The sequence below is a fragment of the Mesoplodon densirostris genome, chromosome X (genome assembly GCF_025265405.1).
Source record: "Mesoplodon densirostris isolate mMesDen1 chromosome X, mMesDen1 primary haplotype, whole genome shotgun sequence".
NCBI lineage: Eukaryota > Metazoa > Chordata > Mammalia > Artiodactyla > Ziphiidae > Mesoplodon > Mesoplodon densirostris.
Window position 1 is genome coordinate 136,458,487 of NC_082681.1, and position 27,220 is coordinate 136,485,706.

A 27,220-nucleotide genomic window follows, 5' to 3' on the forward strand; every position below is an offset into this window, starting at 1 on the left:
CTGCATCTCAGAGCCCGGGAGGGACGGGTGTGGTTTCAGCTCTTCCTGCAGCATGTGGCAGATGTTCACGAGGTAGCCAGGGCGGCTGGGGAGGGTGGGATTTGTTCAGCCCCCCTGGGCAAGTGCAGAGCCTACACATACATGCGCGTCTCTGGTCCTGTACGTCTGCCTAGAGACCCACAACCGTTATCGCGCCCTCTACGCTCCCTCTGCCGAAGCGATGGCGCTGGGACCTTCCTGAGATGTTCAGCGTCCCTGCCAGCGTCCCTGCCATCGGGACGCCTCCAGCCCTGACGGTGGGGGGGCAAGTAGCCCCAAACAGAGCGATTCAAGGAGTGGACGTGCTGCGCTCCGGACGTGGATTTGGAAAGAACAAGCAGACAGGCTCTTTGGAACGTTGAAACCAACAGCAACACACTTGAACGTAAGATGTTTCTACACATGATGCGTGCGCATGCACGCTCCTGTGTGGGTGTGTCTGTGTATGGATGTGCACGTGAGTATACTCGTGTGCGTGTGCCTGTGAGCACGTGCGCCCGCGGGCGTGCACACTGCATGTGGGTGAACTGCACGCGTGCCCACGTGTACCTGTGCGCATGCATGTCCACGTGCACTGGCGTGTGTACGGTGCAGGTATGTGCTCATGGTGTGCGCACGCAAATATGCATCGAGCATGAGTGTTGTATATGTATGCGTGTGTCTGTGCCCTGCGTGTGAGCATGCGTGCACGTGTGTGTGCACGTGTCTGTCTGTCTGCCTGGTAGCTCCGTGTCCAGGGCCTGGAGCCTCCCCAGCCCACCTGGGCCCCGTGCCCCCGCCCTGCTCCCCGCGCATCTGTGCTCCTGAGCACCGGGGACGTGGCCCCGCTTAGGGGAGAGGTTACGGCTCAACTCAGAGCCCTCTGCTGAGCCCCCAGGGTCCCGCACGAAAACCCAGGAACAGCAGACCCAGTGGGGCTGGGGGAGGGGCCGGGCATCCAAGCGGGACACCCAGGCATTTCTCTTCCCGCTGCCGTTGCCCAGCCCATCGGAGGCAGCCTGCACCGCCTCTGCGGCTTCCAGGCGGCCCCTCCAAGCTCCAGATGTGGAGGGGGACACCTCCAGATGTGAGGCAGCCCCGCCAGACACAGGGCCTGAGTCATCCCCACAGCACACACACCCCCTGCCGTGCGCACCCCCCCCACGCCGTGCACCCTCCTCCCCCAGCCGTGCACCCTCCCCCCAGCCGTGCACGCTCCCCACTCAGCCGTGCACGCTCCCCCCAGCCATCTGTTTGGTTTCCTCCTCCCGAGACCCAGGACAAGCCCCAGGACGTCCCCAAGGCCACCCTGGGCGCGGGCTCCTCCTGGGGAGCCTGTGAAGCTGCACGTGCCTCACAAACCCACTGAACCGCGAATCTGAGGTTCCACAACCATGAACTGTGCAAGTGACAAGCGCACAGCACGAGGCCCGAATCCGGTTTCCCTTAAATTCCATCAGGGTGGAGCACTGACGTAGACATCACAATGACGATAGAAATACTACTGATAATAATTTATAGAGATGATCAGTTACACAATTTATACACGGAGCTTATAAATTATACAAATGGAAATAGAAGTAAAATAAACACTGAAAACAAAACTAGAACAGAAACAAAATATAGACCGGGCTTCCCTGGAGGTGCAGTGGTTAAGAATCTGCCTGCCAATGCAGGCGACATGGGTTCGAGGCCTGGTCCTGGAAGATCCCACATGCTATGGAGCAGCTAAGCCCGTGTGCCACAACTACTGAGCCTGCACTCTAGAGCCCACGAACCACAACTACTGAGCCCGTGAGCCACAGCTACTGAAGCCTCCAAGCCTAGAGCCCGAGCTCCACAACAAGAGAAGCCCGCGCACCACAACGAAGAGTAGTCCCCGCTTGCCGCAACTAGAGAAAGCCCGCATGCAGCAACGAAGACCTAACGCAGCCAAAAATAATAAATAAATAATTAAGAAAAAAGAAAACTAGAACAGAAAGAAAATATAGTTGCAATAATAATTACAGAAATTACAAACTATAGAATTTATCATTTATATACAGAACTTACAAATTATATAAATATATAAAAATAAGTAGAAATAAGCTTTAGAAACAAAATTAGAAGAGAAATTAAATATAATTATAGAAGTTACAAATTATGTCATTTATACTTTAGACACAGAATTTATAAGCTATATAAATATATACAAATAAAATAGAAATAAATTATAGAAACAAAATTAGAAAAGAAATAAGATAAAGTTGCATAATCATAAATTATAAATTATATAAATTATAATTTATACACAGAACCTATCAATATGTAAATGAATATATGTTTAAATATAATAGAGATAAATTCTAGAAATAAAATTAGAATAGGAAATAAATTTTTATAATTATAAATTAAATAAATTATAAATTATGTAATTTATAATTTATACACAGCACCTATCAATTATGTAAATGAACACCTGTATACATATAATAGAAATAAATTCTACAAATAAAATTAGAAAATATAAATTTTATAATAATGAACTATAAATTATGTAATTTATAATTTATACACAGAACCTATGAATTATATCAATGGATATATGTATACATGAAACAAACTCTAGAAAGAAAATAAGGGTGGAGCTAGAATTTAAAATTTTATAATAATAAATTATAGAAATTATGAATTATACATAAATTTTATCATTTATACACAGAACCTAATAATATAAATACAGGCACAAATAAAATAGAAATAAATTCTAGAAATAAAGTTAGAATCAAAATGAAAATTAGGCAGTTAAAAGATTCCTTGGGCTTTCAGATTTTCCTACTAATGAGGTAAGAATCACGTAAAACTAACAGTAGCCACGGATGAATTTTCTGGATGGCCTGCGTGCTCCTGGAGCTGTCTAGATAATACCGTTGATCTGCAAGACTCTCTTTTAGGGAGGAAGAAACGGAGACCCCAGAACTCGCCCCCAGTCCCCTGAAACGTCAACGGCAACACCAGGGTCCCCCTGGCCCCGGCCCCGTGCAGGCTGGTCACTGCTGTTCAGGGCTGGTCCAGGGCCAGAGGTAATGGTGAATGCTGTTTGATCTTATTTTACTTCTAAATATTAGAGATGCCCTTATTTTTCTGTAGCTAGGAAGGAATTGCTCCAGACATAGTTTTGCCATTTCTCGAGCCATGTAATTGAACATTCTGCCTTACAGATTTTGAGACAGGGAGGGGAAAGGTTCTTCTCTTGTACCATAACCCTGGGGGTGCCACTCTGGGCTGTGTCAAGCTTTGAAAGAACCCAGAGCATCTGGGGACGCTGTGGGCTGGGCTTCGGGTGGACCCATGAGTTCTAGAATTCGGGGAGCCCAGATTCCTGGGCCCCGATCCCAAAGACACTGACTCAGTGGGTGGGAGTCGGGCCTGTGAATCTGCATTTCTAACAATCTGCTGATCCTGCTGGGTGGGCTGGGATGGCAGGAGTGGCCCAGGACCCTCATCCCGGCTGTAGGGGGGTAGTTCTAGGACCCCGGTAAATTCAGTCTCCCTGAGCTAGGAAACCAAGTCATTGTCCCCCTGAAAGATAATCTCCAGGGTCTGACTCAAAGCCCCAAATCCATTTCCTATTTTATCACCCTTCACCCTGGGTCACCACCCTGCCCCTCCGCACTGGCCGTAAATGACTCTTCAGAAGGCCCCAACTTTGATCAGTTCACGGAGGCTTTGCATCTCCAGAAACTGGCCCAAGGCGCCTAAACTAGACCTGACAGTTCTGTTTATTAATCACAGTCAAGGCACATCCTCCGTAGTGGTTTTGTTCTTGTAGTGGTTTTGTTCTTACAGTCGCCGGAAATGCTGAATGAGCTAATATTCAATCGTGGCTCCTGGGGAACTCCAGGGTTAAGTTCCTGCACCCTCAGGTCACACCGCCATCAGCTAATTGCACATAACCTTGTTTCATGCATGTTTCTGTGGAATTTAATCTTATTTAATCTAGAGTGTTGATGCTCAAAGCACTCTTTCTCCTGACTAAAGGAAGCTCATCTCACACACGTATTTCAGGCATGCGGCCACCTTCTTGTGCTTAGAAGCAAAATCACAAGCATAAAGCACAAAAATGCAAAAGTGTGGCACTACACAGGTACTTGTTTACAATCTAAGACTGGAGAGGTGACTCTGTTTTTTTGCAGCTGGGCACAAATCCCTGAACTCAGTGTCAATTTGGGAGTTACAAAAAAATTGTAGCAAGTGGGCAGATTTGCAAATATGGAGTCTGTGAATGCTGAGGATGGATGGTACAATCACTACTATGATTGGCCAAAAAGTTGACTCGGGTTTTTCTGTAAGATATTATGGAAATACAATAGATGTCACTCTATGTCCCTGGAAAATTTACAATCCCCCCAGCATCCTGTGAATGATTTCAGGGGTCACACAGTTTGGGCACCTTGTCCGTCCTTGGGGCTTCCCTCGAATCCTCTACTTGGCCATAAATGCCAATCTCTTCTGTCCATACCAAGAAAACTCCTATTCAGTTCTCAAAGCCCCGATAAGATGCTGCCCTCCTACAGGAAGCCCTCAGCATCCCTCCCAGACAGACTAACGCATTTCTGTGGGTGATTCCTATGCACGTTACAGTTTCAGAAGCTCGAATACAGATCTTGGTTCTCAACTCTGGCTGCACATCCAAGGAGACCTCATAAGTCCCGAGGCCCAGGCTGTGCCCCAGGCCAATTAAAGAAAAAACGTTGGGGGCTGGTTCGCAAGCCACTAGTATAGATTTTTATTGCCTTACTACTCCTTAACACAGCTGGTCCCTTCTCTCTCATTTCTGCTGTCTTGTTCCAGGCTCTGCCAACACCCTCGGCTAAGGCCAGCAATGTCTTGCCCCGCACACTGGGTAGCTGGTTTAATATAATCGGTTTCCCTGGCAGTCCTAGGTATTTTATTTTATGCATTAAAAAGAAATGTTCTTCTGAGAGGGGGTCCCCAGGCTTTCTCAAAATACCTGAGCATCCAGGGAAGAAGCTGGTTAAGGGCTTCTTGTATTCTTCCTGGAAGGATTTCGGGGAGGGGAAGGGGGGAACCTTAAAAATGAAAGCAGAAATGGAGACAGGAGCATAGGTGGAGAAAGATTTAGAAAATGAAATCAACAGGATTCGCTAACATCGGATATGGGAGAAGGAGCCGGCAGGAATGCAAGGTGACTTTTCATTTTGAGAATCTGGGCAAATGGTCCTATCATGAGAAGCAGGAGTAAAGGAGGAGATGCCGGCCGGGGAGAACATCATGAGAAGCCGGGGATATGGAGCCCTGTAGACTCCGTGGGTGCATCCGGACGGACCAGATCTATCAGCAGGTACGGAGGTTAGCCTAGGGTGGAGAGAGATCTGGGGGCGGGACTGCAGGGGAACCAGCATCAGCCTTCCAAGAGGTGGACACGAAAGCTTTCTCTGTGGTAGCCGTATGCAGTCCACACCCAGCTGAGACTCATCTTCTGCTCTGTCCTTCCCATGCCCTGATTCCTTCCCCAACTCTGAGTCAGCTCCTTATCTTGTAGGAATGCAGAGATTATAACCCACTGGCTGGTGATGTGCTTACGGTGAGTCTAGGTGCTGGAGGTTTCAGAGCAGTGAGATAATGGCCCCCTCCAAATGGAAACCACTTGAGATAGGTACTGCAGCTATCTATCTATCTATCTATCATCTTTTATCGATCCATTCATCCATCCATCCTCTATCTTTTGACATCTCTCCATCTATCCTGTGTCTATCATCTATCCATTATCTATCTTCCACCATCTGTCTGCCTATCCATACATCAACTATAAACCTACGTACGATCTATCTATCTATCATCCATGCACCAATCAATCATCAATCACACCTATCCAGGGCTACCTCACTCCAGCCAGGCCACTAGTCTTGAATTAATTCCTCAGCATGGAGTCGAGTCAGGGCGGGGGGAGGGAGAGGGGAGGCTGCCCTCGTCTGTCCAGCAGCACCGCATCTGGACCTCTGAGGGACAGCCTTTCACGTGCATCTCCCGCTCCCTCTGAGACCCAGCCACACCCTTTCCTCTTCCTGTCCCACGGTGTTACTCTGTGTCAAACACCTAAGAATTCTCCTTCCTGAGTCTCCTTCATCTGGTGGGGCACATTCTGGGCCAACGACGTGGCAAACAGCACCCCTTTAACTTCCATTGTGAGAACTGACCCCAGATCCTTTCCTAAAAGAAAACAGCCAAGGACAGCAGAAGCTGACCGGCCATATCTGAGGTCTTGCCAGGGGGACAAGGTCTATATGACGCCTTGTCTGTGTCTTGCCCCCAAGACAACGTCATCGATTTACTCTTTGTGCATCAGTAGCTCGGGTCCAGTGCACAAGCGGACGCATTGCCAGAGCGCGATCGCACTGGGCGGTGAGGGGAGGGGGAGGGGAGGGGGAGGGGGAGGGTGGAACGCCCTGCGGATGCACAAACAGAAACAGCCGGAATTCGATGGCTGCATTGTCTGCGGATGACGAATGCCTTCCACGTCCCGGAATACAACAGGTCTGGCTCTTTGCCGTCTCACGAAGGGAAGTGAACAGGCAGGAATGAAAATGAGTTCTCGCTCTCTCTCTCTCTTTTCTTTTTCTCAAAAGCACCCTTGGGAGTCATTACTTGGCTCTTTGAAAAGTTGCTGATGCCCTGCAGCTTTATGGCCCCTCTCGAAAACAGAGGGATTCTATCAAAAACGTCCAAGTGCGGAAGGCAAGAGAGATGGAAAAGGGGTTCAGATGTGCAACGGATTTCAAACGCCCCTGCCTGCCTTCTGCGGAAATAAAGACATTTTACGACACGGCCCAGTCCACCCAGACAGATGAACTGGCGCCAAAGCCACACCGATGCTTACTTAGCAAAGCGTGGGTAAAGTATGCTGGTGTTTTCTACTCGAATCTATTTGATCTTTTTCGTTTCAATGCTGCTGGACGTGCGCTAAATTCCCAGCCTGTCCAAGGGTCCCTAACCGCCACTGGAAAAACACCGCTTAGAGGGCTTGTATCTAACTCTAGTGGGAGGAAAAAAAAAAAAAAAAAAAGGAAGTTTCTGGTTTTCTGTTTACGGGGTTTTGTTTGTTTGTTTGTTTAAAATTTTTTTAAATTAATTTATTTATTTATGGCTGTGTTGGGTCTTCGTTTCCGTGTGAGGGCTTTCTCTAGTTGTGGCAAGCGGGGGCCACTCTCTTGTTGCAGAGCACAGGCTCCAGACGCGCAGGCTCAGTAATTGTGGCTCAAGGGTCCAGTTGCTCTGCGGCATGTGCTGTCTTCCCAGACCAGGGCGCAAACCCGCGTCCCCTGCATTGGCAGGCAGACTCTCAACCACTGCGCCACCAGGGAAACCCTGTTTACGGGGTTTTTAAAAAATAATATGAGTAGCGAGATGGTGGCCGCACTGAGTCATTCAAGACAAAGCTGAAACTAACACAGCCGTGTACCAACTCCCCAAAGTACCATAAGAATTAGGCGAAGAGGGGCTTCCCTGGTGGTGCAGTGGTTAAGAATCCGCCTGCCAATGCAGGAGACGCGGGTTCGAGCCCTGGTCTGGGAAATCCCACATGCCACGGAGTAACTAAGCCCGTGCACCACAACTACTGAGCCTGCGCTCTAGAGCCCGTGAGCCACAACTACTGAACCCGTGTGCCACAACTACTGAAGCCCACGGGCCTAGAGTCCATGCTCGGCAACAAGAGAAGCCACCGCAATGAGAAGCCCGCGCACCGCAACGAAGAGTAGCCCCCGCTCGCCACAACTAGAGAGAACCCGCGTGCAGCAACAAAGACCCAACGCAACCATAAATAAATAAATGAATAAATAAATTAAGAAAAAAAGAATTAGGCGAAGAATACAAACAGCAGATTCCAAAAAGCAAGAAAAAAAAAGGAACTCCTGTGTCCCTATGTGGACAGATACAGATGCAGATGTGAAAGACACAGGCAGACCTCATTTTATTGCGTTTAGCTTTGCTGTGTTTTTTACAAACTGAGGGTTTGGGGGCAACCCTGTTTCGACCAAATTTACTGGTACTTTTCCAACAACTTTTGTTCACTTCGTGTCTCTGTGTCTCACTTTGGTAATTCTCGCAATCGTTCAAACTTTTTCATTATGATATGTGTGTGACGGTGACCTTGATCAGTGATCTTTGATGTTACTACGACAAGTCTCTGAAGCCTCAGAGGATGGTGAGCATTTTTTAGAAATAAAGTATTTTTCAATTAAGCCATGTTCATTGTTTGTTTGTTTGTTTTTGTTTTTGTTTTGTGTGTGTGGTACACAGGCCTCTCACTGTTGTGGTCTCTCCCGTTGCGGAGCACAGGCTTCGGATGCTCAGGCTCAGTGGCCATGGCTCACGGGCCCAGCCGCTCTGCGGCATGTGGGATCTTCCCGGACCGGGGCATGAACCCACATCCCCTGAATCAGCAGGCCGACTCCCAACCACTACGCCACCAGGGAAGCCCCATTGTTTTTTATTAAAGACATAATGTCACTGCACATCCGACAGACTAGATTCTAATGTAAACATGACTTTTATATACACTGGGAAACCAAAAAATTCCTGTGACTTGCTTTTACTGGGGTGGTCTGGAACCGAACCCACAATCTCTCCGAGGTGTGCCTGTCCTATTAATTAGGTAAATACACATAGGAATTCTGGTTAGTTAACCTCTTTCACCCAAGAGATTAGGCACAAACAAAAAAAGGACGTCTAGTGTTGGGTGGTCAACCAGAACTCCCTGGGAGGATAAAGCCAAAATCAGAAGCAATATGGCAGCATCTCGTAAGACCAGCCATTTGTGTATCCTACACAACCTGGCCATTCTCCCAGAAGGACACAAATATAACAAAATATTCACGGTTGTTGACTGTGGTTGAAGTGTGTGTGTATGTTTGTATGTGTGTGTGTGATGTGGGTCTTTGTCCTGTAAGGTTGGAAGGGTGACTGTAAATTAAAAATAAAAGCCCTGGTGGAAACAAAGGAAGAGACTTCTCTTCCCTCGCCCTTTGCTTCCAGATCTTTCTCTGTCCTTTTCCAAGGTGGGTAAATATGTTTAACGGCTAAAGGAGCCTGTTCTGACAACCTGTAGAGAATGGGTGACATTTACTTAGCTACTTTTAAAAGTGCGTCTTTGCAGCCTTAGTGGGTCACCTGTGATGCATGTCACATCCTGGTATCACGCTCACTCGATCATAAAATGGGTTTCTTTCCCTTCTACCTTGGCGGAGAGGCTTTCTGGGTTGACGTTGGGTTGAATTCTAATTCTCCAACACCTTCCCTGTTCCACCAAAGACGCTCTGGTAAATAGTACTGCCACGAAGGGGCTGCCGTGACTTATATCATGAAACCCATGTGGATAACAATGCCTGTGGGTAGTTCATTTTCAAGTATGTGTCATCCTCTGAGGGTTAGAAAACACCCCTCTGTCTGCAGAAAACACATCCAAAACCACTGTATCCCCGCAAAAGGACTTTCGGAGATCTGTAAACACACACTCCACCGTTAACCCTAAGAACTGGCAAAGGAGATCAAAGAGCAGTCTCCACTGATTTACCGGGTGTCAGAACAAACCACACGGGGACTCAGCGAGATGTCCCGTGCCAGATGTGTATCCCCAGATGCCACCAGGGCTGGGCGTCCTCAAACAGCTGGGTGTCTGAAGGATTCTGCGGAAAGCCAGGACGCTGAATGAGTTGGCACCTCAACCCAAGACAACTTCCGTCTTCTTTCTAACCCCGTCTGTAAGTCATACAAAGCATGGGATTCTTTTCTCTCTAAATGAAGCCACGGTGATTGGAAAATCTCAATAGGAACAAATACATGGGCTTCATGTGTGTGGTAGTCAGTCTCCTTTGGGAGGAAAACCTCAGCTGGAAAAAATTCCAGACTTCATCCGTGAAATCCCTGCATCCTACACGTTGGATGGATTTAACTACTCGACCACCTGCATTCTTTTTCTGAACAATTAGCATATCATCCAGATGAAGAAAAGTGCATCCCCCCCATGAAGAACCCCCCCAAATCAAGTATTTTAATATCTCTAGATGCAAAAAAAAAGGGGGGGGGGTTGAACCATCATAAACTGAGAATGAAGAAAGAGCCAAAGCCCTGAAGGAAATAACACGCAATTAACTTTTTATCAGAGCCAAACATGCAGGCAGGACAACGAAACTCACTTTCTCTGCCTGGCAAGCAGAAACAGGAATAGCTGGATGGGGAGCTGGAGAAGCCACGCCTGCTTGGGTGGGGATGATGAGGGAATCCCCGGAAACCTGCCAGTTGCCCAGGAAATGTCGCTTTCCCTAGGCGTTTCTGGATTTTCAAACAGCACTGGCTACTGTGCAAAGGCTGGGATGGAGCGTGGGGTCCTGGATTCAGCACCTTCCTGGACCCATTTCCCACCCGGTCCGCACTTAGGTGGCCCAGGTACCAGGAGTTCTAAAGCCCGGGATGTGAGTGTCCTACCTGGAGGAAGACTACTGAATCCAAACCCCCATCTACCAACAACCTGGAATCTGTGACACAAATTCCAGGGTTTCTCAACCTCAGCACTACTGACATTGGGGCTGGAGGACTCTCTGATGAGGGGCGTGCTGGGCCCTGTGGGCTGTGCAGCAGCATCCCTGGTCTCCACCCACCACATGCCAGGAGCACCTCCTCCCCCCAGTGTGACAACCAAAAACGTCCCCAGACATTGTCCTATGTCCCCCTGGGGGACCAAGTCATCCCAGATTGCAAACTACAGCCATAGGTAGATAAATGGATGGATGGATGGATGGATAGATAGATGATTTATATTAAGTCTCCATGCTCCGTCAGGGTTTCTCAGCCTCAGCACGACGGACATTGGGGCTGGAGGACTCTCTGATGAGGGGCGTCCTGGGCACTGCGAGCTGTGGACCAGCATCCCTGGTCTCCACCCACCACATGCCAGGAGCACGCCCCCTACGGTTGAGACAACCACAAACATTTCCAGACATGGCCAAGTGTCCCTGGTGGTGGGAGGAAGCACTGCTCTATCGAAAGCCAAAGTAGCCTCTTTCCTTGTAGGGCCCCTGCGTCTCTCCACTCCACACTGTCCCACGGGGATTTCCAGAAAAACCTGGGAACACAAGAGCCCTGGGTCCCAAGGCCTCGGGAAGCAGGCCAGTGCTATCTGCACCCCGATGAAGATCTACCCCTGACTCAATGGACGTCTGTAGCCAGAATGGAAACGAAGCCAAACCCCGATTTCTATAGGGAAGTGTGTTCTGAACTTCAGCAACTGGAAAGCAAACTTTCCTGATAAAACCCCATTTGTACCTTAGGAACAGTCCGTTCCCTGCCTCGGACCCCAGAAGGATCAGGCAGGGAAGGGGAGGCGCCCTCCAAGAGATCAGCATGTATGAAGGCCCTGTCCCCTCTCTGCTCTTTCGGGGCGAGACTGGCTTTCCACCCCCCCACCACCGCTGCTCTGTACCCCCCCCCTCCCATCCCCCTGCCATTAAATCCGCAACATCTGCTGGCTGAAAGCATCAACCAACCCGGAGTGGCTGGGAGCAACCTGCATAGAAATCAGGCAATTCTAGCGTAACGGTGCTCTGGGTTTTTTCTAAAAATTACACATTTTATATACAGGGTAGACTATAACCTGTATGTGAAACCTGTTAAAAACAAACAAACAAAACACAACTGTCACCAGAGACAGCTTCCAACTCAGCCAAACCCTCACACTGGCCAAGACTGTGTTCTCCACCCCTGAGTTCTTGACTGTGGGACTGTTACCATTCCTTGGCCCTGCGTCCTATCTGCCTGATGAGATGTTTCCCTTCCCCCAGCAGATGGCACCTTCTTGGGCGACCAGAACCCCTTGACATCCATCTCCCTGGGGCGAGGCGCACAGTTAAGTGCTCAGAGGGCAATTAACTCATGAAACATGAATGAAGGTATAGCCAGGGGGATGCCCGAAAAGTTCTCATGAGCAGGTGTGACAACCACACAGCAGGAAAAAAAAAAAACAACAACTAATGAAGAACTCTGTGGTGAGGCAGCTAGTTGGGATATTAGGGCAGGAAACTGAGAAACAGGAAACCCATCCCAGGCCCTCCCCACCAAGCTGTAAACTATTCCAAGAGTTCCCCATGGATCAGGCTGAATTTTTTTCTAAAGCCTGCAACGAACACACAGCTTCTAGAATACATGGCACACATTTTAAAAAATGCAGACATCGATTAGCAAATCCCCCCTAAAATAAAAATCAGGCGGGGGACCAGGGCTCAACGCTGGCCTCTAGCGCTGAGCTGGAAATTTCCAGGTAAACACCGGGCCTTCTCTGTCCTGTGTCTGGTTCCTGAAATGTGTCCTCCACCGATCAGACCACTCCTGAAAGACACTGCCCTAGTGGCTGTCCACTTAAAAATAACCACATAAAGGACACAAAACAACCGTTAGTCGGAGAAACCTGTTTTGTATGCCACACCCAGCAGGATCCCCACTTTCCTTTTAAAAGAAGAGAGAGAGAGAGAGAGAGAGAGAGAGAGAGAGAGGAAAACAGGATCTCAACTTCCATTTTAAAAGGAGAAAGACAGGAAAACGCAGGCAAGAACGAGAAACGGGCCAGGTTGGCTGGGGAGTGTGGGCGTCCCGGGCGTCCTGTCCTCCTGACACTTTTTTGGGTGCGGTTTTCCGAATTATCTACTCGGACACACGGACGATCGGCTGAGAACACGTGTCCCTTGGCGGCGGCGTTCTGTACCCGACCGCGCGCTCGCCAGAAGTCCCCGCGGCCCGGACACCCCAAGAGCGGCTGGGCGTTTCTAGAGCTCCGAGTTTTTCCTGCCTTCCTCCCCCTTTCCCGGGTTTCAGGGTCCCCGGCCGAGTCCAAATTTAGTCACGGGCCGCAGGGCGTGGCGCCCGGAGGCGGCCACCGAGCGCCTGAACAAAGACGCGGTCCCCGGGCCCTGCCAGCGCTCTGGCCGGGGCGCGGGGCGGCCGCAGGGGCGCACACCCGCGCCCGGGAACTGAAGGGAACCCCGGGGGGAGGGGGGAGGGGGGACTCGGGGGCCACCGCCCCACCCAGGGGCCTCCCAACTTTTAAGAGTCTGTGAATGTGAAAACAAACGCTGACATTCGCCTGCGGAGTGAGTCCAAAGGCGCCCGGGAAGAAAGCGGGGAGGAAGGGGTAAGGCCGCCTGCTTGGGGCGTTGGCCACCCGTTGGCACAGCGGGTCCCTCTAGGCGGGAAGGAGGGCTCGGGGGTCCCCGGCGCGTCCCCTTCCACGCGCCCCACACACACAGTGCGCCCCCCAAAATACGTCCCTCGCCATGCGTCCCGCAAAGTGTGTAGGCCCCGCACAGCGCGCCCCCGAGGTGCATGGTCCCCCAGTGCGCCCCCCAAACTTTGTGTCCTACGCACGATGTCCCCCGAAGTATGTCCACCCCATACGGAGCGTCCGTCCCGCAAGGTTCGACCCCCTCCCGCGGCCCTTCCCTGGGGCCCCGACGCGGGTCCCCAAGCCAGGCCCGCGCCCCCGTGAGCCCCACCGGCCGCCGCTCACTCACCCCGGGTGGGCACCTGGGTGCCAAGCAGGCCGAGCAGCAGCAGCGCGAGGGCCGCCCGGCGCGCCATGGTGCGCCCCACGACGCAAAGGGTCTGTCCCGGGAGTGGCGCGCGGACGGCGGCGGTGGGAGGGACACCCCCGGGGCGGGGCCGGGTCAGGGTGCAGCGGTCGCCCCGCCCCGGCCTCAGCCCTCCCCGCTGGCGGCCGCCCCACCCCCGGGCCCCCGGGGAGCCGCAGGGGCAGGGCACGCGCGCGGGAGGCGGGGAGAGGCCAGTCCCTCCTGCTCCCAAAGTGTAGGGCCGCGTCTCCACCCTCCCAGCCCTCTTTAACGGGGACCCCCCGGGCGGCCTCTCTAGACAACGGAGTGAAGCCCCCCCGTCCGGGGTCTGCTAAGAGTGGACGCCCTGCCTCGGGTGCAACAGCCCGCGGTCCCCAAAGTCCAGTCTGGAGTAGCAGAGCGCAGAGCACGGGTAGGGGTTTTGGGGCGCAGGGCTGCCCTTACTTCCCAGCCTGACCATGGACCTTCTTTGCAGGAGCCTCCTGGGGAGGGGTGGGACATGTCTCCCCTCCCCCATCCGAGGCAGCTGGCGCCCAGGTTGGGGGGGGAGGGGCATCTCCGGCGACAGTCACAAGCCACAGCTGCAGTGTGGGTGCCCTTCCCTGTCCCGGGCTTACAATATTTTTTAAATTAAGATATTAGCTTAAAATTCTATCCATGTTCCTTCAGGACACTGGAACGAAGGTGTCAGACTCAGAAATAGCCCTGAGTCACATTCCGGGATTCTACCCTCCCGACACTACCCATCCAGGGCCAGGTCCTACCCATCACACCCCTCCGGCTCCCGGGATGACTCAGGGCCCCTCCTCCCTGCCGCCGCCATACACAACGGTCACGTGTACCCCCTGGGTCAGACACACATCTGGCCAGAGGTGCCTGGACCCACACCCCAGGGCCCCCAGACTGCTTATCTTACACGGCCAGCAGTCTGAACAAACACACCTGGACCCAGGGAGAAGGTGGTTCTTTTTCTCGGCCAACTGAAACCCCAACACATGATTGTAGTCTACAGGCAGGAAGGTAATGTAATCATTTTCGGGGGGAAAACAAAAACCAAAAACCCTGCCTTTGAAGTGTCTCTTCTTGTAGCTAACCTGGTTGACCACTCAGCCAGAGAGCCCCATACCTCCATGCAAATTTCTCTATATCTTTTTTCTACCCCTCGCTTTTCAGCCTTGACTCTGCCAATTACCACTTCCCTTTCCCAGACCACAGTCTTGGGGCCAATAGAGGATATATGGACCCTGGTCAGCTGTAAACAAGAGGACGTCCAGGGCACTTCTGAGGGAGGAAGGGGATGCTGGAGCTGCTGCAGCCATTTTGGCACCTTGAGGTAAGTCAGCCTCTGAATGAAGCATAGATAAAAGAAACCATGTGCTTCCTGCCAAGGTCAAATTCCAAAGACCCTTCCCTGGGAACTTTTCAGTTCACCCCAATTACCTTCAAAAGAAAGGCCCTACCTGGCAAATCTCCAACCTCTGACAATTGAGCTGTACCACGGCTGACACTTTTCTCTTTTTAGAAGCCTCTGGAGGCTGTGTGCATTTGGTCACTGAGGGGCTGAGTCCCCATCATCAGCCATAACTTTAGGCACCATTGCTCTCTGAATGCCAGGGCTGGAGGTTTTATATTTATGTCCCTACAGAGAGGCATTCTGAAGACTTCTGTAATTTATCAAGATGACTTTTGGCTACTTCTCTTTTTTTTTTTTAAGTGCTGCCTTCCTTAGCTCAAAATAAAAATTTCCATAACATCATGCAGATGCTTTGGCTTCAAAAAGCTCTAACTTCCAGAATGAAAATTAAATTACTTGAAAAAGCTTCCTCACTTGTATCTAAACACCATAGAACCCATGTGAAGTCCATAAGCTGGGCTGGGAGCTGGATGGAATGCATTTGGGAATAGGACTCTTGCTCCGAGTGGGGAACCCAGGGGAGTCATCAGTTAGATGCATTAAACTGTAACGTGCTTAATACATAATGAACTTGGAGCCTGCCTTCACTGATCACTTTAATTGTTGCTACCAAAAAACCCCCCAGAAAACAAAAAGCCTCACATGCTCCCCAAGCATCACAGTGCCTAAACAGTAAGATGTTTGCCTGAGTTATTTTTCAGGAACTTGGGTTCAGCTGTGTTCAGTTTGAGCTCAAGCCGGGTAAGACTGGTCAAGACTACAGACCCTCCAACTGGGCATTTATGAGAGTCCACTTGATGACATTTTCACATCTCAGGGCCAAAAACTCAACCCCCAGAACAAGTTAATGCCAACATTTTCTGAACAATGGTCCCATGAAGAAGCCTGGACCTTAGTTGCACCTTCGCAGAGTGACGGTCAACTCACTTCTTTCTTTTAAAAAAAATTTTTTTTATTGAAGTATAGTTGATTTACAGTGTTGTGCCAGTCTCTGCTGTACAGCAAAGTGACTTAGTTATACATACACACACACACACACATTCTTTTTTTAATATTCTTTTCCATTATGGTTTATCACAGGACAGTGAATACAGTTCCCTGTGCTCTACAGTAGGACCCTGTTTATCCATCCTGTACCTACTAGTTTGCATCTGCTAACCCCAAACTCCCACTCCTTCCCTCCCCCACTCCCCACCCCATTGGCAACTACAAGTCTGTTCTCTATATCTGTGAGTCTGTTTCTGTTTTGTAGCTAAGTTCTTTTGTGTTTTAGAACACAAAATTTTAGATTCCACATATAAGTGACCTCATATGGTACGTGTCTTTCTCTGACTTACTTCATTTGGTATGTTAATCTCTAGGTCCATCTGTGTTGCTGTAAATGGCGTTATTTCATTCTTTTTCATGGCTGAGTAATATTCCATTGTATATATGTATCACATCTTCTTTATCCATCCATCTGTTGATGGACATTTAGGTTGCTTCCATGTCTTGGCTATTGTAAATAGTGCTGCTATGAACATTGGGGTGCATGTATCTTTTGGAATTAGAGTTTTATCTGGATATACACCCAGTAGTGGGATTGCTGGATCATATGGTAATTCTATTTTTAGTTTTTTAAGGAACCTCCGTCCTGTTCTCCACAGTGGCTGTATCAATTTACATTCCCACCAACAGTGTAGGAGGGGTCCCTCTTCTCCACACCCTCTCCAGCATTTATTATTTGTAGACTTTTTAATGATGGCCATTCTGACCAATGTGATCACCACATTTTTTTCTTACCTTCAGTCACCTTTCCACACACTCCCCACACCTCAGCTTTGCCCCATAAATACCCTAAGCCCTTCACCTTCAGGGAGGCCAATGTGAGATTTCTTCTCCTGTCTTCTCACCTGGCTGCCTCGTGAATACACCCTTTCTCTCGGCTGCAAACCTCAGCATCACAGCGTTTGGCTTGCTTGGTGTCAGGCAAACAAACCTGCTTCAGGTACACGTGCATTATACTGGTTGAACCACAGGACGTGACCAAGGTTGGACCATTTTTGATGGGTGCAAAGGGCAATTCTGTGTTTCAGTGTTACCCTTGGTGACTCCCCGTCTTAAGCTGGGACCTCGTCTATCTCTTCAGTTTTTAACTGTTAATTCATCTGACTTTGGTCCATTCATAACCTGCTCTCCAAGCCAGATATTCATGCTTATGTATATATTTCCCCTAAAACACATGCTCACACACGGCTTAAACAACAGACATTTATTTCTCACAGTCCTGGAGGCTGGGAGTCTGAGATCACGGCATGGGCATATTAGTTCCTGGCAAAGCTCTCTTCCTGGCTTACAGATGCCACCTTCTTGCTGTGTCCTCACATCATGGAGAGACAATCTCTTCCTCTTCTTATAAGGACACTAATCCCATCACAGGGACCCCATCCTCATGACCTCATCTAACCGTAATCACCTCCTAAAAGCCCCTCCTCCTAACACCATCACCTCGGGGATCAGGGCTTCTACATATGAATTTTCGGGAACACACACACACATTCAGTCCATAACAACCTCCATCCATCAAGAATATTCTTTACAACAGCAAAATAGTAAAAACAAACACAACAAAAAACAACTATAGGCACTACAGGAGATCAGTGTGTACTGGGAAACTCGGCAGCCATTTGAAAGCATCGTAGAAGAATGTTTAATGATTTGCAAATACTCGTAGATCTTAAAGGCACAGCCTAAGCCAATGCATGTTCTATAGAAAGTCTCTATAAATAAAGTGAAAGTAAATAGCAGGATACACACTAAACCTTTAGTACGGATTAGTTCTTATATTATAAGGGATGTTTTGGTGTCTGTGTTTTCTAAATTTTCTGCACTGTATTATTTTTGAATAGGAGGTAAATGTGTTTTAACATTGTAAGAGTGGAAATTTGGAGAACGCCCTATAGTGTGACCTAGTTCAGGAAGGAGGTCCTGGAAATATGATGGTAATTTAATAGGATGGAGTCTGACCTCCCCTCTCACCCATGGACGTGGACGCAGTGAGAACAGACAGATGGACCATGGGAAGCCTGAAGTCCAGAAAATATATGAGCAGAGTGCCCTCCTGGAGTTGGCAGAAAATATCAAGTACTGCCGATGAGAAAGAAGAGGCTCAAGTTGCATTCCAAGAAGCAGAACCTGAGATGGGCATTCTTGTGCCAATGGGTTATGGAGAGAGAGCTCCTGGGAGGAGAAAGTTAGGGAGGCTGGCCAGGAAAGGGGCAAGAGCTGAGCAAGGAGGTAGTGTCAGCTGGGGCTGAGGCTTACCCTGACCCTGCCGGGCACTCTGGGGCACGGAATGTATCTCCTAGAGGCCAGAGGGGCTTCTGTGCACCGCAGTCATCAGTCGTTGGCCAGGCACTGCCTTCAACCCTAGGAAGGGAGTATATGGGCATAACCTGTAGGGTAAGGTGTCTCGTCTTCAGGCCAGGACCGTTCTGTGAAGAAGGCGCAGTTAATAGCCAACACTCATAGCTGTTGGCAGTCAGGTGTCCAGGCTTGGGGAGCATCAACAATGTCCACTACATCACCCCCCGCAATAAAATCAACGCTCCATACTGTGGAAGAAGGGCTAAAGGATATGGGACGGTCAACTTGAAGTCTCACATGTACACAAAATAGATGGCAGGAAGAAAGGGAGACAACAAGGAGGGAAGGATAGATGGATGGATGGATGGGTGAGTGGGTAACAGGTGGATGGATGGAAGGATGGATGGATGGATGGATGGATGAGTGGGGAGTAGGTGGATGGATGGATGGATGGATGAGTGGGGAGTAGGTGGATGGATGGATGGATGGGTGAGTGGGTAACAGGTGGATGGATGGAAGGATGGATGGATGGATGGATGGATGAGTGGGGAGTAGGTGGATGGATGGATGAGTGAGTGGGGAGTAGGTGGATGGATGGATGGATGGGTGAGTGGGTAACAGGTGGATGGATGGAAAGATGGAAGGATGGATGGATGGATGGATGGATGGGTGGATGAGTGGGGAGTAGGTGGATGGATGGATGGGTGGGTGAGTGGGTAACAGGTGGATGGATGGATGAGTGAGTGGGGAGTAGGTGGATGGATGGATCGATCGGTGAGCGGATGGATGGAAGGGTGGGAGGATGGAGGGAAGGAAGGTCAGATGGATGGAGGGATGGATGGATGAATGATATTAGCACCTGGCCACACCGAATCATGTTCACCAGACTTTCTCCTGATGTTTAAATTATTATTGGGTAGTCAGCCAAAACTGACAAATTTGCAATCTGGTGTATATTCAGCCAGTCCGCTACCCTGAATCAGATGAGCTCTAGTGCCCTTTCAAGCTTAAGGCTTTAATCTTCAAGCCTGGGCAGCACCTGACCCGTTGGCCTTTGGCAGTCACCAGGGCCAAGCCCACAAGCATTTCCCTCCTCCAAGCCCCCACCTACACAGCTATCTGCCCCCTAGAACTCTATTTCTTATTGTCAGCATTTCTCATCGGTAGGAATCATTTTTTTCCCTCATCTATCTGTCATCGAGCTGATGTTAGAAAATTGAGACTAAAAAAATGTATATAGGAGTGTTTGAAATAGTCTTTAATTATATCTGAAATATTGGTGCTTCCTAATGTAAAGAGAGTGTATCAAGGAAAAGAAAAAAAAAAGCACAAGTAGAACACTAGTATAGCCAAAAGTCACAGGAAATATTTCACAGTCAAAATCGTAATTTTTTCCTGTTTAAATGCCACTGACTGGAAATGATCATGGGGAAGAAATACTTCATTTTTAGTGGTACACACAAAAAACAGATGCCAGCAAGCAAGTCCATGTGGCTTTAATTTTACATCTGAGGCCATGTCAGGAGTATAAAGTTGTTGGCTAAGACTCTTCCAGAAAGCTGGAAACCAAAAGAATGAGGTCAAACCCCATGTAGACGGGACTCATCCAACCCACTGAGTGCTAGAATGGAAAAACAAGATGGTGGAAGGAGGAATTTGCTCCCGCTCTGCTTAAGCAAAGACATCCATCTTCTCAGCGTTCTCAGGCCTTTGGACTTGGACTGACACCACCACCAGCTCTCCTGGGTGTCCAGCTTGCAGACAGCAGACCATGGGCCTTCTCAGCCTCCATAACCATGAGCCAATATCTTTCTTTTTTTTAAAATGATTTTATTTATTTATTTATTTATTTATTTATTTATTTATTTATTTATTATTTATTTACCTCCTTCGGGTCTTAGTCGTGGCACGTGAGATCTTCATTGAGGCATGTGGGATCTTTCTTTGTGATGCAAAGGCTCTTCATTGGGGCACGTGGACTTCTCTCTAGTTGTGACATGTGGGTTTTCTCTTCTCTAGTTGTGGCACGTGGGCTCCAAAGCGCATGGGCTCTGCAGTTGTGGTGCACGGGTTCCAGAGCGTGTGGGCTCTGTAGTTTGCAGCATGTGGGCTCTCTAGTTGAGGCGCTCGAGCTCAGTAGTTGTGGTGCGCGGGCTTAGTTGCCCTGTGGCCTGTGGGATCTTAGTTCCTCAACCAGGGATAGAACCTGCATTCCCTGCATTGGAAGGCGGATTCTTTACCACTGGACCACCACTAATTTGTATAATAAATCTTCTCTTATACATACGTCCACATATCCTATTTTTTCTGTCTCTCTGGAGAACGCTGACAAATACAGAGGGTGATGGATAGAGAGGGTGATGAGGATGGAGGATGATTGGCAGGAGGTGGTCCAAGAAGACCTATTTGAAGACACAGGTGGCCTCTGAGGCCACATGAATGAAGTGGAGGCTGCAGTGTGGAACAGATTCTCCCCCCAGAACCTCCAGAAGGAATCAGCCTCACTGACCTGTTGATTCCAGATTTCTGGTCTCCTGAACTATGAGCAAATAAATTCCTGTTGTTTGTCAGACACCTAGTTTGAGGTAATTTGTTATGGCAGCCCCTGGAAATGCATGCAAAGATCACACCCGTGCTGACAGTCTTTCCCGTAAAACAATGATGAGCCCATGCTCTTAACGATATCCTCTCTGCACTGACCTGCCTTTCTTCACTTCATCGTTTTTTTTGTGCGTGTGTGAGGGAGGGTTGAGAGACACAGGACAGTCAGAGGCAGAAATAATTAAGGGACACAAGTGTCGTTTTGAGTCATTCTGCTGCACTGTTTATCTGTCCTCTATTAAGTTTTTTAGGTGCAAGCAAAAGAATAGACTTCTGAATGATGTTGCAAAAAAAAAAAAGGAATTTGGATATTTGCAGAATTGCTAAAAGAGCCGGTGGGTGCCCAGATATGAAATGTTTATATGTTTGTAATCTTGTATAATCCCCTTGCCTTGGGTGTGGGTGGGATCTGAGGTGTGCTTCTAACCCAGAGAATATGGCAAAAAGGAGGGGATGTCCCTGCCATGATTACACACGATGTAGCTTTCTTAGCAAGAAAAGCTCTATTCTCATTCTCCCTCTCTCTCTCTCTCTCTCTCTCTCTCTCTCTCTCTCTCTTTCCTCTAGTCACTGGCTTTGGCAAACCAAGCTGCCATGAGGTAAATGACCAAGATAGAGGAACTCACATGATACAGAAGGATCAGTGACCTGAGAGCTGCTTCCAGCAAGATACTGAAGCATCAGCCCTGCCTGCAGCTGCTGGGAGATGAATTCCACCAACAGCCTCAAACTCCACAAGAAGTGGACCTGACCCCAGCTGAGCATCTGATGAGAATACAGCCCAGCTTATCCCAGGATGGCTGCCTGCTCAGACCCTGAAGCAGGAACCCAGCTAAGCCAGGCTTGGACTCCTGGCCCAACAGAAACCATGAGATAACAAATGTGTGTTGATTTAAGATGCTAAATTTGCACTAGTTGGTTATGCACGATCAGAAAATGACTTCAGCTGGAGAACCAGCCTTGGGACCCTGCAGCCAAGAAAATGCCCCCAAACCAAACTCCAAAATTGGCCTGTGAGGATATTTCTCTGGGCACCACAGCCCCGGGAACTCAGCCTTGTTGTCCCATCTCTGCCTCTGGAGAGACTGACTTCTAGCTGTGTCTCGAGCCCCCCATGAGAAGCCTGGGAACATATGCATCTGGTCACAGACCCCAGGATTCAGGTCCCCTCCTTCAGCTGCAAGGGAAGCTGGGAAATGTCTTCTGAGGTTGCTTCTGTGCTGGAGTTCACGGGGAGGGGAGTGGCCCAGACGTGGGAAGGTTGTCACCATTCTGTTCAGCCCACCATGAGCAATGGGCTTCACGAACCACTTCTTAATGGCCCTACATTCGCTAGGATGTGTCAAGGCATCACTGAGCCAAACTCCACTCAGCAAATTCCTTCCGTCACCCCTGTGAATGCACCATATAATCTGTTTTTCAATGTTTCATTTAAAATAGGAGGTTCTTTTCTTCAAAGGTAAAAAAGAATAGTACACGCTTGTAAACTCAGCCAGTCTTGTTTCATCTATTCCTCATCTCACCCTGGATTATTTACAAACAAATCCCAGACATCATAAAACTTCATCTGCAAATATTTGAGTAACTGTCTCTGAAAGTGAAATTTCGTATTTAAAAACTATTACACCCTAAAAATGATCAATAAATATTTGAGTATCTCTGAAAGTGAAATTTCATATTTAAAAATTACTACACCTTAAAAATGATCAATAATTCACAATTTCATCAAATATCAAGGCAGGGAATATCTTTACCCTTTGTCTTAAAATACTTGGATTACAGTTGGATTGCTTAAATTGGGATACAAAGAAATCCCATAAATTGTGAAAAACTAAACTAAACTAAAATAAAACAAAATAAATAAGAACAGTAGAATAGAATAGAATAAAATAAGTGCGACTAAGAATAAAATAAGAATAAATAAGGTAAAATAAATAGAATAAAGTAAGAATAAAGTAGAATAGAAGAGAATAAGATAAAACAAATAAAAATAGAGGCACTTCCCCGGTGGCACAGTGGTTGAGAATCCTCCTGCCACTGCAGGGGACACGGGTTTGAGCCCTGGTCCGGGAAGATCCCACATGCCATGGAGCAACGAAGCCCCTGCACCACAACTACTGAGCCCGTGAGCCACAACTACTTAGCCCACGTGCTGCAACTACTGAAGCTCATGTGACTAGAGCCCGTGCTCCACAGCAAGAGAAGTCACTGCAATGCAAAACCCGCACACTGCAACAAAGAGTAACCCCCGCTTGCCGCAACTAGAAAAAGCCCGTGCGCAGCAACGAAGACCCAACACAGCCAAGAAAAAAAAAAATAGAAGAGAACAAAATAAAATAAATAAAATGATAAGGTTCCTCATCTCCCGGGGCGTGTGAATCTGCTCTGTTAATGTTTTCAACACACAGCCCGTCAGGAACCATTCATTAATAATCACACCTGGAGGGCACTCCAGCTGCCATGCTTATTTGCCTTGAAATTCCATTTCCCATCTCAACACTCCCTCGGCTTAGACTATTTCAGGGTCTCCCACATGTCTTTGAAGGGTCCCCAAGTTTCAACCCATTAATGGCCCTAAAAATCAGTGTGAGCAAAGGTGACTTTTACTCAATGAAAATGAAAAGGACACCTATATACTTTTTCATTTTCTAATGACGGATTAGACTTTTTAAAAAATGGGTCATCCAGCATCTGGAAGACATTTGGTATCACCAGCCACGTAAAAATCATATGTCCCTCGTCCTCTGGAGCTGGCTTGTCTGGCAGCCAATGTGCTCCGGTCAGGGTGACCCCAGGCCACGACACGCCCCGAGAGAAAACACTTGCAAAGTCAAGGAGGTGGGTCTGTGTATGGCGGGGGTGGGGGGCTTCCAGATTTGATTTCTCTCTAGTGACAGTGAAGGCAGCCAAACACCACAAACTCCTTTCTTTCTGTTTGCAGTTACAGGCAGACCTCATTTTATTGCACTTCTAAGATAGAGCAGTTGTTTTGTTTCGTTTTGTTTTTGTTTTTTTTGTTTTTTTTGTTTTTGTTTTTTGTTTTTGTTTTTTTTTTTTTTTTCTTTTTGCGGTATGTGGGCCTCTCACTGTTGTGGCCTCTCCCGTTGCGGAGCACAGGCTCCGGATGCGCAGGCCCAGCGGCCATGGCTCACGGGCCCAGCCGCTCCGCGGCATATGGGATCCTCCCAGACCGGGGCACGAACCCGTATCCCCTGCATCGGCAGGCGGACTCTTAACCACTTGCGCCACCAGGGAGGCCCTTGTTTTTGTTTTTTGTAACAAACGAAAGCTTTGAGGCGACCCTGCATGTTTTTCCCAAGAGCATTTGCTCACTTCATGTTTCTGGGTCACACGTTGGTCATTCTCACAATATTTCAAATGTTTTCATTATGTATAAAATAGATAAACAGCCAGGACTTACTGTAGAGCACAGGGAACTCTACTCAATATCTTGTAACAACCTATAAAGCAAAACGATCTTAAAAAGTGTATACATACACATATATATATATATAGACACATATGTATATATAAAACTGAATTACTTTCCTGTATACCTGAAACTAACACGGCATTGTAAGTCAACTATACCTCAAAAGAAGTTTTTTTTTTTTTTTTTTTTTTTTTGTGGTATGCGGGCCTCCCACTGTTGTGGCCTCCCCCGTCGCGGAGCACAGGCTCCGGACGCGCAGGCTCCGGACGCGCAGGCTCAGCGGCCATGGCTCACGGGCCCAGCCGCTCCGCGGCATATGGGATCCTCCCAGACCGGGGCACGAACCCGCATCCCCTGCATCGGCAGGCGGACTCTCAACCACTTGCGCCACCAGGGAGGCCCAAGAAGTATTTTTTTTTAAAAAAAAAGAAAAACACTGGTAATACTTTGCACTTTACCTTATCCAGGATAATAAACGAGTTCCAATTTTTTAAAAATTCAACTGAGTAAATTGTAAAGGTTTTTTTGGCTTGATTTAATGAGTCATGGATCGGGCAACCTCCCATCCAGCAGATAGAAAGGTACAGCTCTCCGAGGAGCTGTACACAATGAAAGACTTTTGCAGGTAGAAGAGAGCAGGACAAGGAAGTTACACCAGAAAAACAGCGGATTCGGTGTGGCAAGGTCACTTTCCTTCAGCGGACATCAGGGGCCTATCAGGCAGATTCCCTCTATAGGGCTGACCAGGTGATTTTTTTTTTAATGTTTTTTTTTATTGAGGCAAAAGTCACAAAATATAAAACATACTATTTTAGCCATATTTAACTGCACAACTCAGTGGCACAAAGTACATGCCCACTGTTGTATGACCCTCACCATTCTCCACCTCCGGAATTTTTCACCTTCCTAAACCGAAACTGTCTTCATTAAACCCTGACTCCTCCCCCCCCCACCAAGGTGCCTTAGTCATGACAGTGACCAGACAGCTGGCGCAGCCTGAAATATGTACCCATTATCCCTTAGCTGGGTTGGCCCGTCCCTGACCTGCTACCCACAGACATGGGTGGAAGGCAATAGAATGAACCTTTCCAATGAAAAGAAAGGCTCACTCAGAGAAGTTGCAAGCCTTTCAGCTTCTCCCTTGTCAAACCAGGAGAGCAACTTGTGGGGCACGCAATTGCCTGCCTGGGAATTTGTGATCTAGCATAAGAGCTAGATATTTGGTCTTTGTCCACAATCTCGGCCCAGAGCTCCGAAGATCCTTGGAATTTCCTAAGGGACGTGAGAGATCAAGGTGTCTTTGCTTACGTGAATGAGGTGACTTTTAGAAAGGACCTTAGGATGGGGCTGGTCGCCAGGGCAACCAACGTGTGATTAGAGCGTTAGAACCTTCGGTCCTACCCCTGACCTTCCGGGAGGGGCCGGGAAGAGGGGCTGGAAGTTGAATCCATCACCAATGGCCGATGACTTAATCAATCATGTCTAGGTGACAAAGTCTCCATAAAACCCCAAAAGGATGGGGCTGGGAGAGTTTCCAGGTTGGTGAACCCGTGGAGATCTGGGGAGAAGTGCAGCCTGGAGAGGGTGTTGGGGTCCCCTGCCCCCTCCCCACATCTCACCCTCTGCATCGGTCCCATCTGGCTGTTCCTGAGTTAGCTCTTCTTACAATAAAACGGAGATCTAGTGAGTAAATGTTTCCTGAGTTCTGTGAGCCGTTCTAGCAGATTAATCAAACCAAAGAGGGCTCCTGGGAACCTTGAAATTATAGCCGGTCGGTCAGAAGTCCTGGTGCCGCCCGGACTTGTCACTGGAGTCTGAAGCTCGAGGCCGCCTTGCAGGACTGAGCCCTTCATCCGGGGGGGGTCTGTCCACCCAGCTGACCATCGAGTTGCCTCATCCAGCTCCCCTGGGATCCTTTTCGCTTTTTTGAGCTCCATCTTCCCGGTCTGCAGGTGCTTTACCCACTGGACCAGTGACTCTCCCCAGAGGCTGGCGTTATTGGAACACTGCGTCCCCTGGGTGGCGAGCTGGACATGCCTGGGGATCTTGTGACCTTCTGTCACCAGGGCCCTGAGCTGCTGGCCACCTGGGGCTGCCATGGGTGTGTCTGGTGACCTCTGAGGACTGACTCCTCCTCCAGAGCTCCCTGAGGGCCAGTCCTGAACCCCCCAGGGCGTCCTCTCGGGAAAGCAAATCTCAGGGTCTGCTTCTGGGGAACCGGACCCAAGATACTCCCTTTCTTCCTTGCTTGGAGAAACCTGATTTTATGGGTGATGGCGGGGAGGTGCTCACAGCCCTGCTCCACCCCAGAGGGACTAGTGTGCATTCCAAGCAAGGCACAACCACCCCATGTCCTTTATCTCACAGGGGGCAGGGTGGCGTTGATGAATAAGCGTGTACCCCATGCTGAGAGCACAGCGTCTTCAATCTCAAATCCCCTTATCCTTCGAAATGCCCACCTACATAATTCTTGAGACACAAAAGTCCATTCTCAAACTGTAAATTAATATACAGTGGAATACGGCTCAGCCAGAGAAAGGAATGAAAGTTTGCCACTTGCAGCAACATGGATGGACTTGGAGGGCATTATGTTAGTGAAATAAGTCAGACAGAGAAAGACAAATATTATATGACATCATTTACATGTGGAATCTAAAAAATGCAATAAACTAGTGAACATAACTAAACAGAAGCAGACTCACAGATACAGAGAACAACCTAGTGGCTCCTAGTGGGGAGAGGGAAGGGGGAGGGGCAAGATAGGGGGAGAGGAGTAAGAGGTACAGACTATTA

The 27,220-nt window shown here is 48.7% G+C and overlaps 1 protein-coding gene and 1 long non-coding RNA gene across 3 annotated transcripts in view; one reads left to right on the forward strand and one right to left on the reverse strand.

Annotated features, from left to right (window-relative positions):
- Positions 1-13,692, reverse strand: part of CD99 (CD99 molecule (Xg blood group)) — a 28,155-nt gene extending 14,463 nt beyond the window's left edge. Inside the window, exon 1 of the mRNA XM_060087810.1 lies at positions 13,578-13,692. Coding sequence (XP_059943793.1) covers positions 13,578-13,644 — 67 coding nt within the window. The 5' untranslated portion in view covers positions 13,645-13,692. The remainder of the gene's footprint in view (positions 1-13,577) is intronic.
- Positions 13,693-13,869: 177 nt separating this feature from the next.
- Positions 13,870-22,627, forward strand: LOC132482409 (uncharacterized). Of its 2 annotated transcripts, none has more exons than XR_009530918.1 (3): positions 13,870-14,046; positions 14,808-14,967; positions 21,562-22,627. It is a non-coding gene; the product is annotated as an uncharacterized LOC132482409 (long non-coding RNA). The 2 variants fall into 2 exon arrangements; XR_009530919.1 differs by having other exon boundaries at positions 14,843-14,967.
- The last annotated feature ends 4,593 nt before the right edge of the window (positions 22,628-27,220 follow it).